General features: G+C 43.6%; 2 protein-coding genes across 2 annotated transcripts in view; both read right to left on the bottom strand.

The window, feature by feature from the left end:
- Nucleotides 1–20,205, bottom strand: part of LOC139572765 (neuronal acetylcholine receptor subunit beta-2-like) — a 50,259-nt gene extending 30,054 nt beyond the window's left edge. The window contains exon 1 of the mRNA XM_071395522.1: nucleotides 19,898–20,205. Coding sequence (XP_071251623.1) covers nucleotides 19,898–19,943 — 46 coding nt within the window. The 5' untranslated portion in view covers nucleotides 19,944–20,205. The remainder of the gene's footprint in view (nucleotides 1–19,897) is intronic.
- Nucleotides 20,206–24,276: 4,071 nt separating this feature from the next.
- Nucleotides 24,277–25,000, bottom strand: part of LOC139572252 (uncharacterized) — a 17,304-nt gene continuing 16,580 nt past the window's right edge. Inside the window, exons 3-4 of the mRNA XM_071394896.1 lie at nucleotides 24,709–25,000; nucleotides 24,277–24,521 (exon numbers count right to left, since the gene is read on the bottom strand). The exon at nucleotides 24,709–25,000 is cut by the window's right edge and continues 1,219 nt beyond it. Of these exons, the coding sequence (XP_071250997.1) occupies nucleotides 24,277–24,521; nucleotides 24,709–25,000 (537 nt within the window). The remainder of the gene's footprint in view (nucleotides 24,522–24,708) is intronic.

The following is a 25,000-nucleotide window of genomic DNA, read 5'->3' as shown; positions in this document are numbered from 1 at the left end:
AGGTACGCCATGATGACCTCACCCTGAGAATAAATCAAGATGAGACTAGATGAGACTAGATAAGACTGAGGGAAGGGGGTAGAGGTACGCCATGATGACCTCACCCTGAGACTAAATCAGGATGAGACTAGATAAGACTGAGGGAAGGGAGGTAGAGGTACGCCATGATGACCTCACCCTGAGACTAAATCAGGATGAGACTAGATGAGAGTAGATAAGGATGAGACTAGATAAGGATCAGACTAGATAAGGGTGAGACTATATGAGACTAGATAAGACTGAGGGAAGGAGGTAGAGGTACGCCATGATGACCTCACCCTGAGACTAAATCAGGATGAGACTAGATGAGACTAGATAAGACTGAGGGAAGGAGGTAGAGGTACGCCATGATGACCTCACCCTGAGACTAAATCAGGATGAGACTAGATGAGAGTAGATAAGGATGAGACTAGATAAGGATCAGACTAGATAAGGGTGAGACTATATGAGACTAGATAAGACTGAGGGAAGGAGGTAGAGGTACGCCATGATGACCTCACCCTGAGACTAAATCAGGATGAGACTAGATGAGACTAGATAAGACTGAGGGAAGGAGGTAGAGGTACGCCATGATGACCTCACCCTGAGAATAAATCAGGATGAGACTAGATAAGACTGAGGGAAGGAGGTAGAGGTACGCCATGATGACCTCACCCTGAGACTAAATCAGGATGAGACTAGATGAGACTAGATAAGACTGAGAGAAGGAGGTAGAGGTACACCATGATGACCTCACCCTGAGACTAAATCAGGATGAGACTAGATGAGACTAGATAAGACTGAGGGAAGGAGGTAGAGGTACGCCATGATGACCTCACCCTGAGACTAAATCAGGATGAGACTAGATAAGACTAGATAAGACTGAGGGAAGGAGGTAGAGGTACGCCATGATGACCTCACCCTGAGACTAAATCAGGATGAGACTAGATAAGACTGAGGGAAGGAGGTAGAGGTACGCCATGATGACCTCACCCTGAGACTGAATCAGGATGAGACTAGATGAGACTAGATAAGACTGAGAGAAGGAGGTAGAGGTACACCATGATGACCTCAACCTGAGACTAAATCAGGATGAGACTAGATAAGACTGAGGGAACGAGGTAGAGGAACGCCATGATGACCTCACCCTGAGACTAAATCAGGATGAGACTAGATGAGACTGAGGGAAGGAGGTAGAGGTACGCCATGATGACCTCAACATGAGACTAAATCAGGATGAGACTAGATAAGACTGAGGGAACGAGGTAGAGGAACGCCATGATGACCTCACCCTGAGACTAAATCAGGATGAGACTAGATGAGACTGAGGGAAGGAGGTAGAGGTACGCCATGATGACCTCAACATGAGACTAAATCAGGATGAGACTAGATAAGACTGAGGGAACGAGGTAGAGGAACGCCATGATGACCTCACCCTGAGACTAAATCAGGATGAGACTAGATGAGACTAGATAAGACTGAGGGAAGGAGGTAGAGGTACGCCATGATGACCTCAACCTGAGACTAAATCAGGATGAGACTAGATGAGACTAGATAAGACTGAGGGAAGGGGGTAGAGGTACGCCATGATGACCTTACCCTGAGACTAAATCAGGATGAGACTAGATGAGACTAGATGAGACTGAGGGAAGGAGGTAGAGGTACGCCATGATGACCTCACCCTGAGACTAAATCAGGATGAGACTAGATGAGACTAGATAAGACTGAGGGAAGGAGGTAGAGGTACGCCATGATGACCTCACCCTGAGAATAAATCAAGATGAGACTAGATGAGACTAGATAAGACTGAGGGAAGGGGGTAGAGGTACGCCATGATGACCTCACCCTGAGACTAAATCAGGATGAGACTAGATAAGACTGAGGGAAGGGAGGTAGAGGTACGCCATGATGACCTCACCCTGAGACTAAATCAGGATGAGACTAGATGAGACTAGATAAGACTGAGGGAAGGGGGTAGAGGTACGCCATGATGACCTCACCCTGAGACTAAATCAGGATGAGACTAGATAAGACTAGATAAGACTGAGGGAAGGAGGTAGAGGTACACCATGATGACCTCACCCTGAGACTAAATCAGGATGAGACTAGATGAGACTAGATAAGACTGAGGGAAGGAGGTAGAGGTACGCCATGATGACCTCACCCTGAGACTAAATCAGGATGAGACTAGATGAGACTAGATAAGACTGAGGGAAGGAGGTAGAGGTACGCCATGATGACCTCACCCTGAGACTAAATCAGGATGAGACTAGATGAGACTAGATAAGACTGAGGGAAGGGGGTAGAGGTACGCCATGATGACCTCACCCTGAGACTAAATCAGGATGAGACTAGATGAGACTAGATAAGACTGAGGGAAGGAGGTAGAGGTACACCATGATGAACTCACCCTGAGACTAAATCAGGATGAGACTAGATGAGACTAGATAAGACTGAGGGAAGGAGGTAGAGGTACGCCATGATGACCTCACCCTGAGACTAAATCAGGATGAGACTAGATGAGACTAGATAAGACTGAGGGAAGGAGGTAGAGGTACGCCATGATGACCTCACCCTGAGAATAAATCAAGATGAGACTAGATGAGACTAGATAAGACTGAGGGAAGGGGGTAGAGGTACGCCATGATGACCTCACCCTGAGACTAAATCAGGATGAGACTAGATAAGACTGAGGGAAGGGAGATAGAGGTACGCCATGATGACCTCACCCTGAGACTAAATCAGGATGAGACTAGATGAGACTAGATAAGACTGAGGGAAGGAGGTAGAGGTACGCCATGATGACCTCACCCTGAGACTAAATCAGGATGAGACTAGATAAGACTAGATAAGACTGAGGGAAGGAGGTAGAGGTACACCATGATGACCTCACCCTGAGACTAAATCAGGATGAGACTAGATGAGACTAGATAAGACTGAGGGAAGGAGGTAGAGGTACGCCATGATGACCTCACCCTGAGACTAAATCAGGATGAGACTAGATGAGACTAGATAAGACTGAGGGAAGGAGGTAGAGGTACGCCAAGATGACCTCACCCTGAGACTAAATCAGGATGAGACTAGATGAGACTAGATAAGACTGAGGGAAGGGGGTAGAGGTACGCCATGATGACCTCACCCTGAGACTAAATCAGGATGAGACTAGATGAGACTAGATAAGACTGAGGGAAGGAGGTAGAGGTACACCATGATGACCTCACCCTGAGACTAAATCAGGATGAGACTAGATGAGACTAGATAAGACTGAGGGAAGGAGGTAGAGGTACGCCATGATGACCTCACCCTGAGACTGAATCAGGATGAGACTAGATGAGACTAGATAAGACTGAGAGAAGGAGGTAGAGGTACGCCATGATGACCTCACCCTGAGACTAAATCAGGATGAGACTAGATGAGACTAGATAAGACTGAGAGAAGGAGGTAGAGGTACGCCATGATGACCTCACCCCGAGACTCAATCATGATGAGACTAGATGAGACTAGATAAGACTGAGAGAAGGAGGTAGAGGTACGCCATGATGACCTCACCCTGAGACTAAATCAGGATGAGACTAGATGAGACTAGATAAGACTGAGGGAAGGAGGTAGAGGTACGCCATGATGACCTCAACCTGAGACTAAATCAGGATGAGACTAGATGAGAGTAGATAAGGATGAGACTAGATAAGGATGAGACTAGATAAGGGTGAGACTAGATAAGGGTGAGACTAGATGAGACTAGATGAGACTAAATCAGGATGAGACTAGATGAGACTAGATAAGACTGAGGGAAGGGAGGTAGAGGTACGCCATGATGACCTCACCCTGAGACTAAATCAGGATGAGACTAGATGAGAGTAGATAAGGATGCGACTAGATAAGGATGAGACTAGATAAGGGTGAGACTAGATAAGGGTGAAACTAGATGAGACTAGATGAGACTAAATCAGGATGAGACTAGATGAGACTAGATAAGACTGAGGGAAGGGAGGTAGAGGTACGCCATGATGACCTTACCCTGAGCCTAAATCCGGATGAGACAAGATAAGGATGTGACTAGATAAGGTTGAGACTAGATAAGGATGATACTAGATAAGGATGAGACTAGATAAGGATGAGACTAGATAAAGATGAGACTAGATAAGGGTGAGACTAGATAAGGACGATACTAGATAAGGATGAGACTAGATAAGGATGAGACTAGATGAGACTAAATCAGGATGAGACTAGATGAGACTAGATAAGGATGATACTAGATAAAGATGAGACTAGATAAGGGTGAGACTAGATAAGGACGATACTAGATAAGGATGAGACTAGATAAGGATGAGACTAGATGAGACTAAATCAGGATGAGACTAGATGACACGAGATAAGGATGATTCTAGATAAAGGTGAGACTAGATAAGGGTGAGACTAGATAAGGATGATACTAGATAAGAATCAGACTAGATAAGGATGAGACTAGATGAGACTAAATCAGGATGAGACTAGATGAGAGTAGATAAGGATGATACTAGATAAAGATTAGACTAGATAAGGGTGAGACTAGATAAGGATGATACTAGATAAGGATTAGACTAGATAAGGATGAGACTAGATGAGACTAGATGAGACTAAATCAGGATGAGACGAGATGAGAGTAGATAAGGATGATACTAGATAAGGATGAGACTAGATAAGGATGAGACTAGATGAGACTAGATGATACTAAATCAGGATGAGACTAGATGAGACTAGATAAGGATGATACTAGATAAGGATGAGACTAGATAAGGATAAGACTAGATAAGGGTGAGACTAGATAAGGATGAGACTAGATAAGGATGAGACTAGATGAGACTAGATGAGACTAAATCAGGATGAGACTAGATGAGGCTAGATAAGGATGAGATTAGATGAGACTAAATCAGGATGAGACTAGATGAGACTAGATAAGGATGAGACTAGATAAAGATGAGACAGATAATGGTGAGACTAGATAAGGACGATACTAGATAAGGATGAGACTAGATAAGAATGAGTCTAGATGAGACTAGATGAGACTAAATCAGGATGAGACTAGATGAGACGAGATAAGGATGATACTAGACAAAGATGAGACTAGATAAGGGTGAGACTAGATAAGGATGATACTAGATAAGAATCAGTCTAGATAAGGATGAGACTAGATGCGACTAAATCAGGATGAGACTAGATGAGAGTAGTAAGGATGATACTAGATAAAGATGAGACTAGATAAGGGTGAGACTAGATAAGGATGATACTAGATAAGGAAGAGACTAGATAAGGATGAGACTGGATAATGATAAGACTAGATAAGGATGAGACTGGATAATGATAAGACTAGATAAGGATGAGACTGGATAATGATAAGACTAGATAAGGATGAGACTGGATAATGATAAGACTAGATAAGGATGAGACTAGATAAGGATGAGACTGGATAATGATGAGACTCGATAAGGATGAGTCTAGATAAGGATGAGACTGGATAATGATCAGACTAGATAAGGATGAGACAGGTTTTGTCTACAAACATGGTTTTGCTTTTTTTGGGTGATTCGAATAGTTGTAAGACTTCATGTGCATCCCATCCGAACCCCAAAACACAGAGGTCTAAGAAATAGCAACACACTCATGAAACACACACTCGTGTTCTACTTCACACACACACAGCCCATTTCACACAAACATTCAAACACATTCATACACACCACAGGAGGATGGTGGCACCTTGGTTTCCAGGTGTTTAATGCCATTCCACTGGCTCCGTTCCAGCCAATATTATGAGCCGTTCTCCCCTCAGCAGCCTGCACTGACACACACCTCAAACCAACAGATAGAAGGTTAAGACACACTCTACTGGGGAAACCGGGACACACAGGGCCAGCACCCTGCATCTAAATGGAATCATCCTGTTTGGCTTATTGTAGTGATGATGATTCCTATTTATATAGAACCCCTTTTGTACAGTGGGAGAGTGTTGTCTTGGCTCTGTGCTTAACGTTGTTGTCCTGTTGGAAGGTGAACCTTCGTCCCAGTCTGAAGTCATGAGCGCTCTGGAGCAGGTTTTCATCAAGGATCTCTCTGTGCTTTGCTCCGTTCATCTTTCCCTTGATCCTGACTAGTTTCTCAGTCCCTGCTGCTGAAAAACATCCCCACAGTATGATGCTGCCTCAACCATGCTCCACCGTAGGGATGGTGCCAGGTTTCCTCCAGACGTGATGCTTGGCATTCAGGCCAAAGAGTTCAATCTTGGTTTCATCAGACCAGATAATCTTGTTTCTCATGGTCTGAGAGTCTTTAGTTTTTTTTTGGCAAGCTCCCCTCGGGCTGTCGTGTGCCTTTTACTGAGGAGTGACTTCTGTTTGGCCACTCTACTTCAGTAGCAGTGACAGTAGCAGTAGCCATAGCAGTAGCAGTAACAGTAGTAGTAACAGTAGCAGAAGCAATAACAGTAGCAGTAGCAGTAGCAGTAAGAGTAGTAGTAACAGTAGCCGTAACAGTGACAGTAGCAGTAACAGGGTCAGTAGCAGTAACAGTAGCAATAGCAGTACCAGTAACAGTAGCAGTAACAGTAACAGTAGCAGTAACAGGGTCAGTAGCAGTAACAGTAGCAATAGCAGTACTAGTAACAGTAGCAGTAACAGTAGCAGTAGCCATAACAGTAGCAGTAACAGAAACAGTAGCAGTAACAGTAGCAGTAACAGTAACAGTAGCAGTAAAAGTAACAGTAGCAGTAGCAGTAGCAGTAGCAGTAACAGTAGCAGTAGTAGTAACAGTAGCAGTAACAGTAACAGTAGAAGTAACAGTAACAGTAGAAGTAACAGTAGAAGTAGCCGTAACAGTAGCCATAGTATCAACAGTAGCAGTAACAGTAGTAGTAACAGTAGCAGTAACAGTAACAGTAGCAGTAAGGGTAGCAGTAACAGTAACAGTAGTAGTAACAGTAGCAGTAGCAGTAACAGTAGCAGTAAAAGTAGCAGTAACAGTACCAGTAGCAGTAGCAGTAGCCGTAACAGTAGCCATAGCAGCAACAGTAGCAGTAGCCGTAACAGTAGCAGTAACAGTAACAGTAGCAGTAACAGTAGCCGTAACAGTAACAGTAGCAGTAGCAGTAACAGTAAGAGTAGCAGTAACAGTAAGAGTAGCAGTAAGAGTAGCAGTAGCAGTAGCAGTAGCCGTAACAGTAGCAGTAGCAGTAACAGTAAGAGTAGCAGTAAGAGTAACAGTAGCAGTAACAGTAGCCGTAACAGTAGCAGTAGCAGTAGCAGTAACAGTAAGAGTAGCAGTAAGAGTAGAAGTAGCAGTAACAGTAGCAGTAACAGTAAGGGTAGCAGTAAGAGTAGCAGTAACAGTAGCCGTAACAGTAGCAGTAGCAGTAACAGTAAGAGTAGCAGTAAGAGTAGCAGAAGCAGTAGCAGTAACAGTAGCAGTAAGAGTAGCAGTAGCAGTAACAGTAGCAGTAACAGTAACAGTAACAGTAGCAGTAACAGTAAGGGTAGCAGTAAGAGTAGCAGTAGCAGTAGCCGTAACAGTAGCCGTAGCAGTAACAGTAGCAGTAACAGTAAGAGTAGCAGTAATAGTAAGAGTAGCAGTAGCCGTAGCAGGAGCAGTAACAGTAAGAGTAGCAGTAAGAGTAGCAGTAGCAGTAACAATAGCAGTAACAGTACGAGTAGCAGTAAGAGTAGCAGTAACAGTAGCAGTAAGAGTAGCAGTAACAGTAGCATTAACAGTAGCAGTAACAGTAGCCGTAACAGTAGCAGTAGCAGTAGCAGTAAGAGTAGCAGTAGCAGTAGCAGTAACAGTATCCGTAACAGTAGCAGTAACAGTAAGAGTAGCAGTAAGAGTAGCAGTAGAAGTAGCAGTAACAGTATCCGTAACAGTAGCAGTAACAGTAAGAGTAGCAGTAAGAGTAGCAGTAGCAGTAGCAGTAACAGTATCCGTAACAGTAGCAGTAACAGTAAGAGTAGCAGTAAGAGTAGCAGTAGCAGTAACAGTAGCAGTAACAGTAGCAGTAACAGTAGCAGTAGCAGTAACAGTACCAGTAGCAGTAACAGTAGCAATAACAGTAGCAGTAGAAGTAAGAGTAGCAGTAAGAGTAGCAGTAACAGAAACAGTAGCCTTAACAGTAGCAATAACAATAAAGTAGCAGGTAGAGTATTAGTAGCAGTAACAGTAGCAGTAACAGTAACAGTAGCAGTAACAGTGGCAGTAACACTAGCAATAACAGTAACAGTAGCAATAGCAGTAACAGTAGCAGTAACAATACCAGTGACAGTAGCAGTAACAGTAACAGTAGCAGTAACAGTGACAGTAACAATAACAATAACAGTGACAGTAGTAGTAACAGTAACAGTAGCAGCAACAGTAACAGCAGTAGTAACAGTAGCCGTAGCATTAGCCGTAGTAGTAACAGTAACAGTAAGAGTATCCGTAACAGTAACAGTAGCAGTAACAGTAGCTGTAGCAGTAACAGTAGCCATAACAGTAACAGTAGCAGCAGCAGTAACAGTAAGAATAGCAGTAAGAGTAGCAGTAGCAGTAACAGTAGCAGTAACAGTAACAGTAACAGTAACAGTAACAGTAACAGTAGCAGTAACAGTAGCAGTAACACTAGCAATAACAGTAACAGTAGCAGTAGCAGTAACAGTAGCAGTAGCAATACCAGTGACAGTAGCAGTAACAGTAACAGTAGCAGTAACAGTGACAGTGACAGTGACAGTGACAGTGACACTGACAATAACAATAACAGTGGCAGTAGTAGTAACAGTAACAGTAGCAGCAACATTAACAGTAGCCGTAGCATTAGCCGTAGCAGTAACAGTAACAGTAAGAGTATCCGTAACAGTAACAGTAGCAGTAACAGTAGCCGTAGCCGTAGCAGTAACAGTAGCAGTAACAGTAGCCATAACAGTAACAGTAGCAGTAGCAGTAACAGTAAGAGTAGCAGTAAGAGTATTAGTAGCAGTAACAGTAGCCGTAACAGTAGTAGTAACAGTAAGAATAGCAGTAAGAGTAGCAGTAGCAGTAACAGTAAGAGTAGTAGTAGCAGTAACAGTAGCCGTAACACTAACAGTAGCAGTAAGAGTAGTAGTAGCAGTAACAGTAGCCGTACCAGTAACAGTAGCAGTAACCTGTAAGAGTAGCAGTAGCAGTAACATTAACAGTAGCAGTAACAGTAAGAGTAGTAGTAGCAGTAACAGTAAGAGTAGTAGTAGCAGTAACAGTAGCCGTAACACTAACAGTAGCAGTAAGAGTAGTAGTAGCAGTAACAGTAGCCGTACCAGTAACAGTAGCAGTAACCTGTAAGAGTAGCAGTAGCAGTAACATTAACAGTAGCAGTAACAGTAACACTAGCAATAACAGTAACAGTAGCAGTAGCAGTAACAGTAGCAGTAGCAGTAACACTAGCAATAACAGTAACAGTAGCAGTAACAGTAGCAGTAGCAGTAACAGTGACAGTAACAATAACAATAACAGTGACAGTAGTAGTAACAGTAACAGTAGCAGCAACAGTAACAGTAGCAGTAACAGTAGCCGTAGCATTAGCCGTAGCAGTAACAGTAAGAGTATCCGTAACAGTAACAGTAGCAGTAACAGTAGCCGTAGCAGTAACAGTAGCTGTAACAGTAGCCGTAACAGTAACAGTAGCAGTAGCAGTAGCAGTAACAGTAGCAATAACAGTAACAGTAGCAGTAACAGTGACAATAGCAGTAACAGTAACAGTAACAGTAACAGTAACAGTAACAGTAACAGTGACAGTGACAGTGACAGTAACATTAACAATAACAGTGACAGTAGCAGTAACAGTAACAGTAACAGTAACAGTAGCAGTAACAGTAACAGTGACAGTGACAGTAACAATAACAATAACAGTGACAGTAGCAGTAACAGTAACAGTAACAGTGACAGTGACAGTGACAGTGACAGTGACAGTAACATTAACAATAACAGTGACAGTAGCAGTAACAGTAACAGTAGCAGTAACAGTAACAGTGACAGTGACAGTAACAATAACAATAACAGTGACAGTAGCAGTAACAGTAACAGTAGCAGTAACAGTGACAGTGACAGTGACAGTGACAGTAACATTAACAATAACAGTGACAGTAGCAGTAACAGTAACAGTAGCAGTAGCAGTAACAGTAACAGTGAAAGTGACAGTAACAATAACAATAACAGTGACAGTAGCAGTAACAGTAACAGGTGCAGTAACAGTGACAGTGACAGTAACAATAACAATAACAGTGACCATAGCAGTAACAGTAACAGTAACAGTAGCAGTAACAGTAACAGAAACAGTCATAGCAGGACAGTGTGATTTGCAGCAGGCAGCCGATACGGATGACGTACAGATCAGATCAGTCAGCAGAAAGTGATCTGAATGAGCCCAGTCAGCTGAGAGCAGAGAAGCCCAAAGATAAAGGATGTAGCGAGTCTAAGGGGGAAGTACTGATTAAGCATTTCCTCTCTAGTTTCCCTGAGTGATATAACAGCTGCCAACACCTAATTGTTCAATTGAACCGGCCAAATGTTACTGGAAGGCTATGGGCTAAGGGTGGCAGGCAGCCAGCTTAAGTAATGATAGGGGAATCACTGCTGGTGAGGGCTGACTCTGAAATGCAAGTGAATACGCTAACCAGTTGTAAATAATGTTCAGTAATATATTCATTGCACGTTGCTATGCTAAACAAATCATTGGAATGTAGCTAGCTGGCTAGCTAGCTAGTAAGCAGAGGTTCAAGGATGACGAGAGACAAGAACTTCAATAAATAATGATTTGATAAATAATGTATGAATAGGCAACTGTTGATTGTCAAGTCAAGAATATAACGTTAACGTTTGTTATGGAGGACAGCTAGGCTAACGACGTTAGATAAGCACACAGTGAGGCTTATATTAACCCCCGCTGTACCAAACCAAATGCTAGGCAAGAAGCACGGGGAAATAATGTTGTGTACTTTTTTAATAGGGGCTATGACAGTCTATTATAAAGCAGTCTGGCAGTACTGTTGACAGTATTTCAATCTGAAGACGGTATGGTTTAAAGTGACAGAAATGCCTCAGAAAGGCATTGGGAAGTTCAGACGATCATAAGGTCATAATTGTGTATGATATTCTGTTGATGATGTTAGTACCTGGTCTTGTCCACTCTGTTCTAGTGAGTCCTGCGCAGCTTGTGGGCATTGTAGAGGGGAACAGAATATACATGTGTCCCTGTGGGTATTACTGTATCTTTCAGTGATGGGGTCCTAACATAACAGATAGACACATTTGTAAGAAGAAAACAGAAACCGCTCTGTTTATTACAACCGTATCTAGCAGCTAACGGAGGTTACTGATATAACCCCGGTTCTAGGAACCAAGCGCAATTTTATTTATTTGATTTCAGAGTTTTTCTCACGACCTCATTTTCAAATTAGGCAACCCCAGGTTTGGGAAACGCTGGCCTACACACTGAGACAACAACTAGAGCCATCATCATACTACTACCAGGTAAGGGAGATTTTTCTGAAAGGTGTTCAAATGTCCTTGGAAAGAGTGTGTGTGTGTGTGTGTGTGTGTGTGTGTGTGTGTGTGTGTGTGTGTGTGTGTGTGTGTGTGTGTGTGTGTGTGTGTGTGTGTGTGTGTGTGTGTGTGTGTGTGTGTGTGTGTGTGTGTGTATATTGGGGTGTAAGATATGGGAGATAAATATAGAACATAGGGTGACCAACACTATCTCTCTCCATCATTGTTATTAGTGTGTGTGTGTGCGTGCGTGTCTGTGTGTGTGTGTGCGTGTGAGAGTGTTCTAGAGATAGTAAGGAGTGCATTTATATATGCATGATTCCTTTACGTGTGTCTGGGTAGAATAATGTATGCATGTCTGCACGTTCATGTACGCATGTGTGTGTTGCCGTGTGCTCTCCTTGCTTGTATGAATTTGTAATATGCATGTGTGTAATATGTATGTGTGTAATATGTATGTGTGTGTCTGTGTGTAATCCTGAGGCCTATGATTTAATATTAGATTCAGTCTTGGGTGTTGTCTGTATGTGTGTGCATTGTATACAGTTAATGTGTGTGTGTGTGTGTGTGTGTGTGTGTGTGTGTGTGTGTGTGTGTGTGTGTGTGTGTGTGTGTGTGTGTGTGTGTGTGTGTGTGTGTGTGTGTGTGTGTGTGTGTGTGTGTGCAGGGTAAGTGGTTGCCGTTGGCTGGTGTTTTGTGTTGTTTCGGCTCATTAACCTCTCTGTAATTTAGTGTTGATGTCTGCTCAACATGGATTGGCCCAGAGAGGAGCAATAAACACATCACTGATTGGCCGAGTTACAGCTGCCTTTAGATTTCCAACCAATCAATAGAGAGTGACAGGACAGGGGACTCCCCCTCAGCCCTGGGTTAACTAACCATCTATCATCACCAGTATAACAATGAGACACACACACACACACACACACACACATTAACTGTATACAAACAGGGTAGTTAACGCATTAACTGTATAAATGAGTAGTTAACACACAGCGGAGGGGGTGTTTTATACACACATTTGGAAAGCCAAAAAGATCATCAAATTTATTTTATTTTCATATTTTCCCTGTTCCTCTATTCTCCGGTATCCTTCCTCGTAGTATCGCCGTTCCGTTTTCACTGCTTCTAACTCCTCCTTAGGACGGCGATACTCCCCTGGCTGTGTCCAGGGTCCTGCTCCATCCAATATTTACTCCCATGTCCAGGATCCTTTTCCGTCCAGTATTTCGTCCCAGGTCCATTTCCCCATTACGCGCTGTTCCCTCCTATCACGCTGCTTGGTCCTTGTTTGGTGGGTTATTCTGTCACGAACGTCGTAGTGAGGAGACCAAAGCGCAGCGTGATGTGAATACATCTTCTTTAATTATAACGAAGAATAATAACTAAACTAATACAAAATAACAAAAACGAATGTGACGCTAAATATAACGTTTGCAGACATGCAACATCACATAGACAATAACCCACAAACCAAAACTGGAAATGGCAACCTAAATATGATCCCCAATCAGAGACAACGATAAACAGCTGCCTCTGATTGGGAACCAATCCAGGCCACCATAGACCTACATATGTCTAGACTAGACACACACACCTAGACATACAAAACCCTAGACAAGACAAAAACAACACATACCACCCTCGTCACACCCTGACCTAACCAAAATAATAAAGAAAACAAAGAATACTAAGGTCAGGGCGTGACACCAATTGTGTGTCCACATCACCAACAAACTATCATGGTCCAAACATACCAAGACAATCGTGAAGAGGGCACGACAAAACCTTTTCCCCCTCAGGAGACTGAAAAGATTTGGCATAGGCCCCCAGATCCTCAAAAGGTTCTACAGTTGCACCATCGAGAGCATCCTGACCGGTTGTATCACCGCCTGGTATGGCAAGTGCTCGGCATCTGACCACAAGGCGCTACAGAGGGTAGTGCGAACGGCCCAGTACATTACTGGGGCTAAGCTTCCTGCCATCCAGGACCTATATAATAGGCGGTGTCAGAGGAAAGCCCATAAAATTGTCAGCGACTCCAGTCACCCAAGTTATAGACTGTTTTCTCTGCTACTGCACAGCAAGCGGTACCGGAGCGCGAAGTCTAGGACCAAAAGGCTCCTCAACAGCTTCTACCCCCAAACCATTAGACTGCTGAACAATTCATAAAAATTGTCACAGGACAATTTACATTGAACCCCCCCCCCCCCCCTTGTACACTGCCGCTACTCGCTGTTTGTTTGTTACCTATGCATAGTCACTTCGCCCCCACCTACATGTACAGATTACCTCAACTAGCCTGTACCCCTGCACTCTGACTCGGTACCGGTGCCCCCTGTATATAGCCTCTTTATTGTTATTCTTCTTGTGTACTTTATATTTTAGCCTACTTGGTAAATATTTTCTTCTTCTTGAACTGCACTGTTGGTTAAGGGCTTGTAAGTAAGCATTTCACGGTGAAGTCTACACTTGTTGTATTTGGCTCATGTGGCAAATAAGGTTTGATTTGATTTGATTTGCACACTCCCTCAAAACTTGAGACATCTGTGGCATTGTCTTGTGTGACAAAAGTGTACATTTTAGAGTGGCCTTTTATCGTCCCCAGCACAAGGCGCGCCTGTGTAATGATCATGCTGTTTGATCAGCTTCTTGATATGCCACACCTGTCAGGTGACTGGATTATCTTGGCAAAGGATAAATTCTCACTAACAGGGATATAAACAAACTTTTTAGAGAAATACGCTTTTTATGAGTATGGAACATTTCTGGGATCTTTTATTTCAGCTCATGAAACATGGGACCAACACTTTATATGTTGCGTTTATACTGTATTTCTGTTCAGTATATATGCAGACCTGAAGAAATTTAAGCAGCACTTTGAAAGCAAGCATTACAAGTCTCAAATGGTCCCAGTACTGGTTGATGTGCAGGCCTAAGTGGCCACACACACTCAAATGGACCTACAGCTGGGGTAAGATTCTTCCATCATTCACACACAGTAGACATAGTGTAAACCACCATGTTGTCAACAAAATGCTGTCCTCAATGCTATTGTCTATGGCTCAATTTGTGGAAATGCTGTGATCACTCATCGTCTTTAATGTCACACAATGACCACGAATTGAATGCTGCAACTGAGACGGAATGACGTCGAGGGACACACTCCGAGTCCCCGAGTATGACTGGACATGGGGTAACAACAACCTAAAAGGGGTGTAGAAGCACAGCAGCACCATATTTTATGTGTATTCCATGTCCACCCATCCCTCTAGCTACCCCTTATTCCACACTATGTCTTTCATGTCCCATGGTCCCTCAACTTCTGACCCTTTTAACTCTCCATCTTATCGCTGTAAACCCACCCTATGTTCACCCAATTTCCCTATGCTGCTTCCTTCACTTGTTCTTCTCCTGATTTGATAACATCTAGACTCAGAAACACATTTAAAAGTGTTTTGGGGTACTGTTTTTGCTACCTTTTCTTTCACCTATGTAAATTCTGTACTCCTGCTCATCCTGGGATTCAGACTGAATGCAATGGTAAATGTGCTGCTCACAATTGATAGCAGCAACATGGACCTGTTACATTGACCAGAAGGGTATTGATATAGCTGTGTTTAGGCATGGCTACATGGACCTGTTACATTGACCAGAAGGGTATTGATATAGCTGTGTTTAGACATGGCTACATGGACCTGTTACATTGACCAGAAGGGTGTTGATATAGCTGTGTTTAGACATGGCTACATGGACCTGTTACATTGACCAGAAGGGTGTTGGTATAGCTGTGTTTAGGCATGGCTACATGGACCTGTTACATTGACCAGAAGGGTGTTGATATAGCTGTGTTTAGACATGGCTACATGGACCTGTTACATTGACCAGAAGGGTGTTGATATAGCTGTGTTTAGGCATGGCTACATGGTCCTGTTACATTGACCAGAAGGGTGTTGATATAGCTGTGTTTAGGCATGGCTACATGGACCTGTTACATTGACCAGAAGGGTGTTGATATAGCTGTGTTTAGGCATGGCTACATGGACCTGTTACATTGACCAGAAGGGTGTTGATATAGCTGTGTTTAGACATGGCTACATGGACCTGTTACATTGACCAGAAGGGTGTTGATATAGCTGTGTTTAGGCATGGCTACATGGACCTGTTACATTGACCAGAAGGGTGTTGATATAGCTGTGTTTAGGCATGGCTACATGGACCTGTTACATTGACCAGAAGGGTGTTGATATAGCTGTGTTTAGGCATGGCTACATGGACCTGTTACATTGACCAGAAGGGTGTTGATATAGCTGTGTTTAGGCATGGCTACATGGTCCTGTTACATTGACCAGAAGGGTGTTGATATAGCTGTGTTTAGGCATGGCTACATGGTCCTGTTACATTGACCAGAAGTGTGTTGATATAGCTGTGTTTAGGCATGGCTACATGGTCCTGTTACATTGACCAGAAGGGTGTTGATATAGCTGTGTTTAGACATGGCTACATGGACCTGTTACATTGACCAGAAGGGTGTTGATATAGCTGTGTTTAGACATGGCTACATGGACCTGTTACATTGACCAGAAGGGTATTGATATAGCTGTGTTTAGACATGGCTACATGGACCTGTTACATTGACCAGAAGGGTGTTGATATAGCTGTGTTTAGACATGGCTACATGGACCTGTTACATTGACCAGAAGGGTATTGATATAGCTGTGTTTAGACATGGCTACATGGACCTGTTACATTGACCAGAAGGGTGTTGATATAGCTGTGTTTAGGCATGGCTACATGGACCTGTTACATTGACCAGAAGGGTGTTGATATAGCTGTGTTTAGACATGGCTACATGGACCTGTTACATTGACCAGAAGGGTGTTGATATAGCTGTGTTTAGACATGGCTACATGGACCTGTTACATTGACCAGAAGGGTGTTGATATAGCTGTGTTTAGGCATGGCTACATGGACCTGTTACATTGACCAGAAGGGTGTTGATATAGCTGTGTTTAGGCATGGCTACATGGACCTGTTACATTGACCAGAAGGGTATTGATATAGCTGTGTTTAGGCATGGCTACATGGACCTGTTACATTGACCAGAAGGGTATTGATATAGCTGTGTTTAGGCATGGCTACATGGACCTGTTACATTGACCAGAAGGGTGTTGATATAGCTGTGTTTAGGCATGGCTACATGGACCTGTTACATTGACCAGAAGGGTATTGATATAGCTGTGTTTAGGCATGGCTACATGGACCTGTTACATTGACCAGAAGGGTGTTGATATAGCTGTGTTTAGGCATGGCTACATGGACCTGTTACATTGACCAGAAGGGTGTTGATATAGCTGTGTTTAGGCATGGCTACATGGTCCTGTTACATTGACCAGAAAGGTGATGATATAGCTGTGTTTAGACATGGCTACATGGACCTGTTACATTGACCAGAAGGGTATTGATATAGCTGTGTTTAGGCATGGCTACATGGACCTGTTACATTGACCAGAAGGGTGTTGATATAGCTGTGTTTAGGCATGGCTACATGGTCCTGTTACATTGACCAGAAGGGTGATGATATAGCTGTGTTTAGACATGGCTACATGGACCTGTTACATTGACCAGAAGGGTGTTGATATAGCTGTGTTTAGGCATGGCTACATGGACCTGTTACATTGACCAGAAGGGTGTTGATATAGCTGTGTTTAGGCATGGCTACATGGACCTGTTACATTGACCAGAAGGGTGTTGATATAGCTGTGTTTAGACATGGCTACATGGACCTGTTACATTGACCAGAAGGGTGTTGATATAGCTGTGTTTAGACATGGCTACATGGACCTGTTACATTGACCAGAAGGGTGTTGATATAGCTGTGTTTAGACATGGCTACATGGACCTGTTACATTGACCAGAAGGGTGTTGATATAGCTGTGTTTAGGCATGGCTACATGGACCTGTTACATTGACCATTGACCATTGTTTACTATTTAGATTTCATTAAAACAATTTAATTGTTGGAGTTAAGGTGTGTGGTGGTTATTTGTTTATTATCAAATGAGGAGAGACAAACTCATCACACAAGTCAGATTTAAACATAAACTAATCTTAATTCACTTATTAATAAGGAAGGCAGGTCACACCACACACACAAGTTAATGATGTGAGTACCCTGCAATAGTAATGGCTGGTCGACGAACCACCCTTATATGATTCGTTGAGAGCCCCGACACAAAAGAAACAAAGATCTTTTATAGCAAAGATACACCCGCTTAGTCTATATGACAAACAACAGATGTGTGGAATGGGTCACAAGGTTAGGACTTGTATAAAATAAATTGACAATTCACAGCAGACAGTATCTACTGTAAAGACTGTTCTCATTGTGTGGAAACCAGGGTCTGGCCCCCAAAAACAAAGTTCCTCTCATCATTATCCATACCAGAGCCATCTCCAGCCTGGTACCTCTCAGCACACAAACACCAACTCATGCTATGGAATGCGGTCTTTAGGTTTTATCACCAAAGGCATGGTAAATCCACAGTCAGCATTGAGCCCCCAGAGGCCCAACTCAGAAGACCATGCCCAGATGACAGTGTTATAAGACCCTTATTCTATTCCACAAAACAAATCAAATCAAATGTATTTATATAGCCCTTCTTACATCAGCTGATATCTCAAAGTGCTAAAACCCCAAACAGCAAGTAATGCAGGTGTAGAAGCACGGTGGCTCGGAAAAACTCCCTAGAAAACAACCATTTGATGCAATAACAGTATTATAGCATCATCTTGTCATTTTGCTCTCACAGGTGTTTGACGTGATTGATGGGTGACTGGTGCATTCTGGTCAAAAAAATATACTTATTCATTCATGATTATGGATACATTCTGCAATGAGTTAATTTGACTTTGAATCTGCAACAAAACATGTCAACAAGTTAGTTCTCAATTGCTTTAATACAGCAGTGCATTCTAACACCATGCCAACTTATTCATATAGCTGGCTGACAGCAAACGTGTCAGCTAGAGATGAAGTGCAAGAGCTTTCAGGGATCTGTAGTCTATGTGCAAGAGCTTGCAGGGATTTGTAGTCTTGCATGATGTCTACTTGATGCTAGTTAGCATTTTGGAATCCGAGAGTAAATAGAGCTGAATATATAGATAAAAGTCTCCTTGTCTGAGAGAGATTTACACGAGAGCGAACCATTTCCATGTTTGACTGCTAGGTTTTATGACGCGTCCACTGTGGGGCTCAATTGTGTAGATAGGGGTGTGTGTGTGTGTATGTGTATGTGTATGTGTGTGTGTGTGTGTGTGTGTGTGTGTGTGTGTGTGTGTGTGTGTGTATTGAGACACCCTATATTGAGACACCCTCGGAGAGTGGAGTCACAGCCAGGGTCTGCCATTATCAACGGTGACCCTGATGCAATTAGGGTTAAGTGCCTTGCTCAAGGGCACATCAACAGATTTTTTACCTTGTCGGTTCAGTTATAAGTAGCAACCTTTCAGTTACTGGCCCAACGCTCTAACCGCTAGGCTACCTGCTGCCGTGTGTGTGTGTGTGTGTGTGTGTGTGTGTGTGTGTGTGTGTGTGTGTGTGTGTGTGTGTGTGTGTGTGTGTGTGTGTGTGTGTGTGTGTGTGTGTGTGAATCAATCATACCTCTAACCTTGGATCCCACACTAGGGTGATAATGTTACTTGATCTGTGTACTATAAGCCAGGCCAGCTATACAGTGACACATAATCTTCCATTATCAGTCATGCAACGTCATTATAATGGTTAAGTAATATAGACTAAAAGGCTATGTTGATGGGAAAAACATGTGGCTTCTCTCAATAGAAAGAAAGACATATCCACACAGTAAAGGGGACTCAATAATCATGGATTGCTTGGGTATAGGATTCAACGCATCTTTTATTGTAGGAGGGGAACTCACCTTCTCCATTGTATTGCATTCTACAATATATGAACGCGTAGCATAAAGATAAATATTGTCTTCCTGGTTGCCTTCAGTAATGTTGTCATAAAAGATCACCCCAGTTGAGCGCATAACGTAATGCAGTTATGATGTACCATTTCTCTCTAACATCATCATTCCGTTGTAGCCTAGTACGTACTCACACACAGCCGTTAGGAGAACGATGGTGACACAGCAATGAAACAGTCATTATCTCTATCTTGTCTTCTCCTCTCCCTTTATCCAACTATCCCTCCCTCAAAGCATCCTTCCATTAAATCTATAGAAGACTAATGTATGGTGCTTTCAGCATCCCGTGGTCGTACCGAGAAGAGCCACACAAAAGCGCATCATTCCCGGGTCCGGCGAGCCATTAACACAGCCTCGACAGACAACTTACTCACCTCTCACAATGGCGAGTAGGCACAGCAGCAGCGTCCAAGCGCCCATCGCTGCTCAGATGCGTGCGTATGTGTGCGCTCCGAACCAAAAGGTGCTCACTCGAACAGCGAACGCCTCCGGAACACACACAGTGTTCTTATCTTGATATTCCGCTATTAATTCTTCACTCGGTACCTGTCATTGTTCCGTCAGGTCTTCTCAGTAGAGACAGTTTTTATTCGTGTCTAAAATCTCCAGGTATACTTGGGAGTCGAGCCGAGCGGGATTGGCTGTCCGTGTTGTGCTAACAGCCTGGTCTTATAGACTAGACGTAACATAGTAAATGTAAATCCGGGATACTCAAATTAGTCACCTTATGTTTGGTATGGTTACATAAGACAGAAGGTTACTTAAGGCAAAAACTAAAGGGTGGTAGGGTGGTTGGTCCGGGTGGATGGGTGGACGTTTAATGCGAAGGTGGATGGGTGGGAATATAACGCGAAGTATAGCAACCTAAAAGTTGCATTTCGAATCTCATCATGGACAACTTTAGCATTTTAACGAATTACCAATTTTGCAACTTCTTATGACTTTTGATCTATTTTGCAACTATTTAGCATGTTAGCTAACCCTTTCCCTGACCCTAATCTTAACCCTTAACCTAACTCCTAACCTTAACCCTAAACCCTAGCCTAGGTAATGTTAGCCACCTAGCTAATGTTACTGTTAGCCACCTAACTCATGTTAGCGAAAACAAATTGGAATTTGTAACATATGATACATTTGCAATTTTGTAACATATTGTACGAATTGCAATAATAACATATTGTACAAATTGCAATTCGTAACATATCATATGAAATGGATGATGGACATCCACTAATTAATACATACAGAGCCTTGCAAAAGTATTCATCTCCCTTGGTGTTTTTTCCTATTTTATTGCATTACAACCTGTCATTTAAATCTATTTTTATTTGGATTTCATGTAATGGACATACACAAAATAGTCCAAATTGGTGAAGTGAAATGTAAAATATTACTTGTTTAAAAAATAAAAAAAATGGAAAAGTGGTGAGTGCATATGTATTCACCCCCTTTGCTATGAAGCCCCTAAATAAGATCTGGTGCAATCAAAGTCACATAATTATATAAATAAAGTCCACCTGTGTGCATTCTAAGTGTCACATGATCTCAGTATATACCTGTTCTGAAAGGCCCCAGATTCTGCAACACCACTAAGCAAGGGGCACCACCAAGCAAGCGGCACCATGAAGACCAAGGAGCTCTCCAAACAGGTCAGGGACAAAGTTGTGGAGAAGAACAGATCAGGGTTGGGTTCTAAAAAAATATCTGAAACTTTAAACATCCCACGGAGCACAATTAAATCCATTATTAAAAATGTAAAGAATATGGCACCACAACAAACCTGCCAAGAGAGGGCCGTCCACCAAAACTCACGGACCAGGAAAGGTGGGCATTAATCAGAGAGGCAACAAAGAGACCAAAGATGACCCTGAAGGAGTTGCAAAGCTCCACAGCCGAGATAGGAGTATCTGTCCATATGTTCACTTTAAGCCATACACTCCACAAAGCTGGTTATTAAGGAAGAGTGGCCAGAAAAAAGCCATTGCTTACAGAAAAAAATAAGCAAACACGTTTGGTGTTCGCCAAAAGGCATGTGGAAGACTCCCCAAACATATGGAAGAAGGTACTCTGGCCAGATGAGACTAAAATTTAGCTTTTTGGCCATCAAGGAAAACACTATGTCTAGCACAAACCCAACACCTCTCATCACCCCGAGAACACCATCTCCACAGTGAAGCATGGTGGTGGCAGCATCAAGCTGTGGGGATGTTTTTCATCAACAGGGACATTTTTGAGGGAAACCTGTTTCAGTCTTCCAAAGACTTGAGACTGGGATGGAGGTTCACCTTCCAGCAGGACAATGACCCTAAGCTTACTGCTAAAGCAACACTCGACTGGTTTAAGGGGAAACATTTAAATGTCTTGGAATGGCCGAGTCAAAGCCCAGACCTCAATCCAAATGAGAATCTGTGGTATGACTTAAAGATTGCTGTACACCAGCAGAACCCATCCAACTTGAAGGAGCTGAAGCAGTTTTGCCTTGAAGAATGAGCAAAAATCCCAGTGGCTAGATGTGACAAGCTCATAGAGACATACCCCCAAGAGACTTGCAGCTGTAATTGCTGGAAAAGGTGGCTCTACAAAGTATTGACCTTGGGGGGTGAATAGTTATGCACGCTCAAGTTTTCAGGTTTTTAGTCTTATTTCTTGTTTATTTCACAATAAAACATATTTTGCATCTTCAGAGTGGTAGGCATGTTGTGTACATGTTGTGTACATCAAATGATACAAACCCCCCCAAAATGTATTTTAATTCCAGGTTGTAAGGCAACAAAATAGGAAAAATACCAAGGGGGTGAATACGTTCACAAGCCACTGTACCATACGAAACGTAGCATATCATACCAGTAAGTCTTTTGGATTACATTTAATATGTTACGTCTACCCCTGAGTCCAGGTTGGTGCCGAGCAATGGATGAGCTAGAAAATAAGGGAGGGGGAGGTGGGGAGGATGTGGGGTACAGCAATTTCCCATCACTTGGCAGCATGTGCTGTCATTTCATTTATTACAATATCCTCGGTTGATATTGAGGGGGAAATTAAAATGACTGTTGACCTAAAATAGCAAAACGATGTTTAAATGAATCAACTATGATGCCAACAATTAGGCCATGTGTCTGACTCTGCCTATGTCTCCCTACATTTAGTAAATAGGCATAGGGACAAAGCTACCAGGTTTGAATAGCAGGATTTATCAAACCTTTTGAAAATCAGGCCTCGGTTAAAAGGTCATATTTCCATCCACTCAACATGACCAACTGACGTTTTGACTGAGACTGTTTGTAGTCCAGTAGTCTTTCTTGTCCAGTAGTATGTCTGGTCCAGTAGTCTGTCTGGTCCAGTAGTCTGTCTGGTCCAGTAGTCTGTCTGGTCCAGTAGTATGCCTGGTCCAGTAGTCTGTCTTGTCCAGTAGTCTGTCTGTGGTCCAGTAGTATGTCTGGTCCAGTAGTATGTCTGGTCCAGTAGTATGTCTGGTCCAGTAGTCTGTCTGGTCCAGTAGTATGTCTGGTCCAGTAGTCTGTTTGTGGTCCAGTAGTCTGTCTTGTCCAGTAGTATGTCTGGTCCAGTAGTCTGTCTGTGGTCCAGTAGTATGTCTGGTCCAGTAGTCTGTCTGTGGTCCAGTAGTCTGTCTTGTCCAGTAGTATGTCTGGTCCAGTAGTATATCTGGTCCAGTAGTCTGTTTGTAGTTCAGTAGTCTATCTTGTCCAGTAGTATGTCTGGTCCAGTAGTCTGTCTGTGGTCCAGTAGTATGTCTGGTCCAGTAGTATGTCTGTGGTCCAGTAGTCTGTCTGGTCCAGTAGTGTGTTTGTGGTCCAGTAGTATGTCTGGTCCAGTAGTATGTCTGGTCCAGTAGTATGTTTGTGGTCCAGTAGTCTGTCTGTGGTCCAGTAGTCTGTCTGTGGTCCAGTAGTCTGTCTGTGGTCCAGTAGTCTATCTGTGGTCCAGTAGTCTGTCTGTGGTCCAGTAGTCCATCTGTGGTCCAGTAGTCTGTCTGTGGTCCAGTAGTCTGTCTGTGGACAAGTAGTATGTCTGTGCTTCAGTAGTTTGTGCTCCAGTAGTCAGTATGTGGTCCAGGAGTCTGACTATGGCCTAGTAGTCTGTCTGTGAACTAGTAGTCTGTGGACTAGTAGTCTGTCTGTGGACTAGTAGTCTGTCTGTGGACTAGTAGCCTGTCTGTGCTCCAGGAGTCTGTCTGTGGACTAGTAGTCTTTCTGTGGTCTAGTAGTCTGTCTGTGGTCCAGTGGTCTGTCTGTGGACTAGTAGTCTCTCTGTGCTCCAGGAGTCTGTGGTACAGTAGTCTGTCTGAGGTCTAGTAGTCTGGCTGTGGTCTAGTAGTCTGTCTGTGGTCCAGTAGTCTGTCTGTGGTCTAGTAGTCTGTGTGTAGTCCAGTAGTCCGCCTGTGGTCCAGTAGTCTGGCTGTGGTCTGGTAGTCTGTCTGTGGTCCAGTAGTCTGTCTGTGGTCCAGGAGTCTGTGCTCCAGTAGTCTGTCTGTGGTCTAGTAGTCTGTCTGTGGTCCAGGAGTCTGTGCTCCAGTGGTCTGTCTGTGGTCTAGTAGTCTGTCTGTGGTCCAGTAGTCTGTGTGTGGTCCAGTAGTCTGTCCGTGGTCCAGTAGTCTGTCTGTGGACTAGTAGCATGTCTGTGGTCCAGTAATCTGTCTGTGGTCTAGTAGTCTGTCTGTGGACTAGTAGTCTCTCTGTGCTCCAGGAATCTGTGGTCCAGTAGTCTGTCTGTGGTCCAGTAGTATGTCTGTGGACTAGTAGTCTTTCTGTGGTCTAGTAGTCTGTCTGTGGTCCAGTAGTCTGTCTTCTCTCTTCTCCTCCTTTATGTCAGTCCATTCTCCTCCCTGAGGGTAAAAGACCATGTTGGTCCTCTCCCCCTCACGGTTCCCTGATAGAAGTGACCTCCACTCCACCTTCCCAATGACAACCAGCGGTGGAGTAGGAAAGGGGGTGAGCATAGCCGCGGGAACTAGGGGTGCTGAATGTGCTGAAGCACCCCCTGAAAAAAAAGTGGGAAGAGAGGGGAGGAGGAGGGAGACAGGTGGAGGAAGGGGGAAGGAAGGACTGAGGATTTGGAAGCAGAAGGGAGGAGGAGGGAGAAAGGTGGGGGAGGGGTTGAGGATGTGGAAGAAGAAGGGAGGAGGGAGGAATATGGAGGAAAGGGGAAGGAAAGGTGGAGGAAGGACTGAGGATTTGAAAGCAGAAGGGAGGAGGAGGGAGAAAGGTGGAGGAGGGGTTGAGGATGTGGAAGAAGAAGGGAGGAGGAGGGAGAAAGGTAGAGGAGGGGTTGAGGATGTGGAAGCAGAAGGGAGGAGGAGGGAGAAAGATGGAGGAGGGACTGAGGATGTGGAAGCAGAAGGGAGGAGGAGGGAGAAAGGTGGAGGAGGGGTTGAGGATGTGGAAGCAGAAGGGAGGAGGAGGGAGAAAGGTGGAGGAGGGGTTGAGGATGTGGAAGCAGAAGGGAGGAGGGAGAAAGGT

The sequence above is a fragment of the Salvelinus alpinus genome, chromosome 4 (genome assembly GCF_045679555.1).
Source record: "Salvelinus alpinus chromosome 4, SLU_Salpinus.1, whole genome shotgun sequence".
NCBI classification, from domain to species: domain Eukaryota; kingdom Metazoa; phylum Chordata; class Actinopteri; order Salmoniformes; family Salmonidae; genus Salvelinus; species Salvelinus alpinus.
The sequence above is the reverse complement of the archived record's forward strand: the minus strand, read 5'-3'. Positions and strand labels throughout refer to the sequence as shown.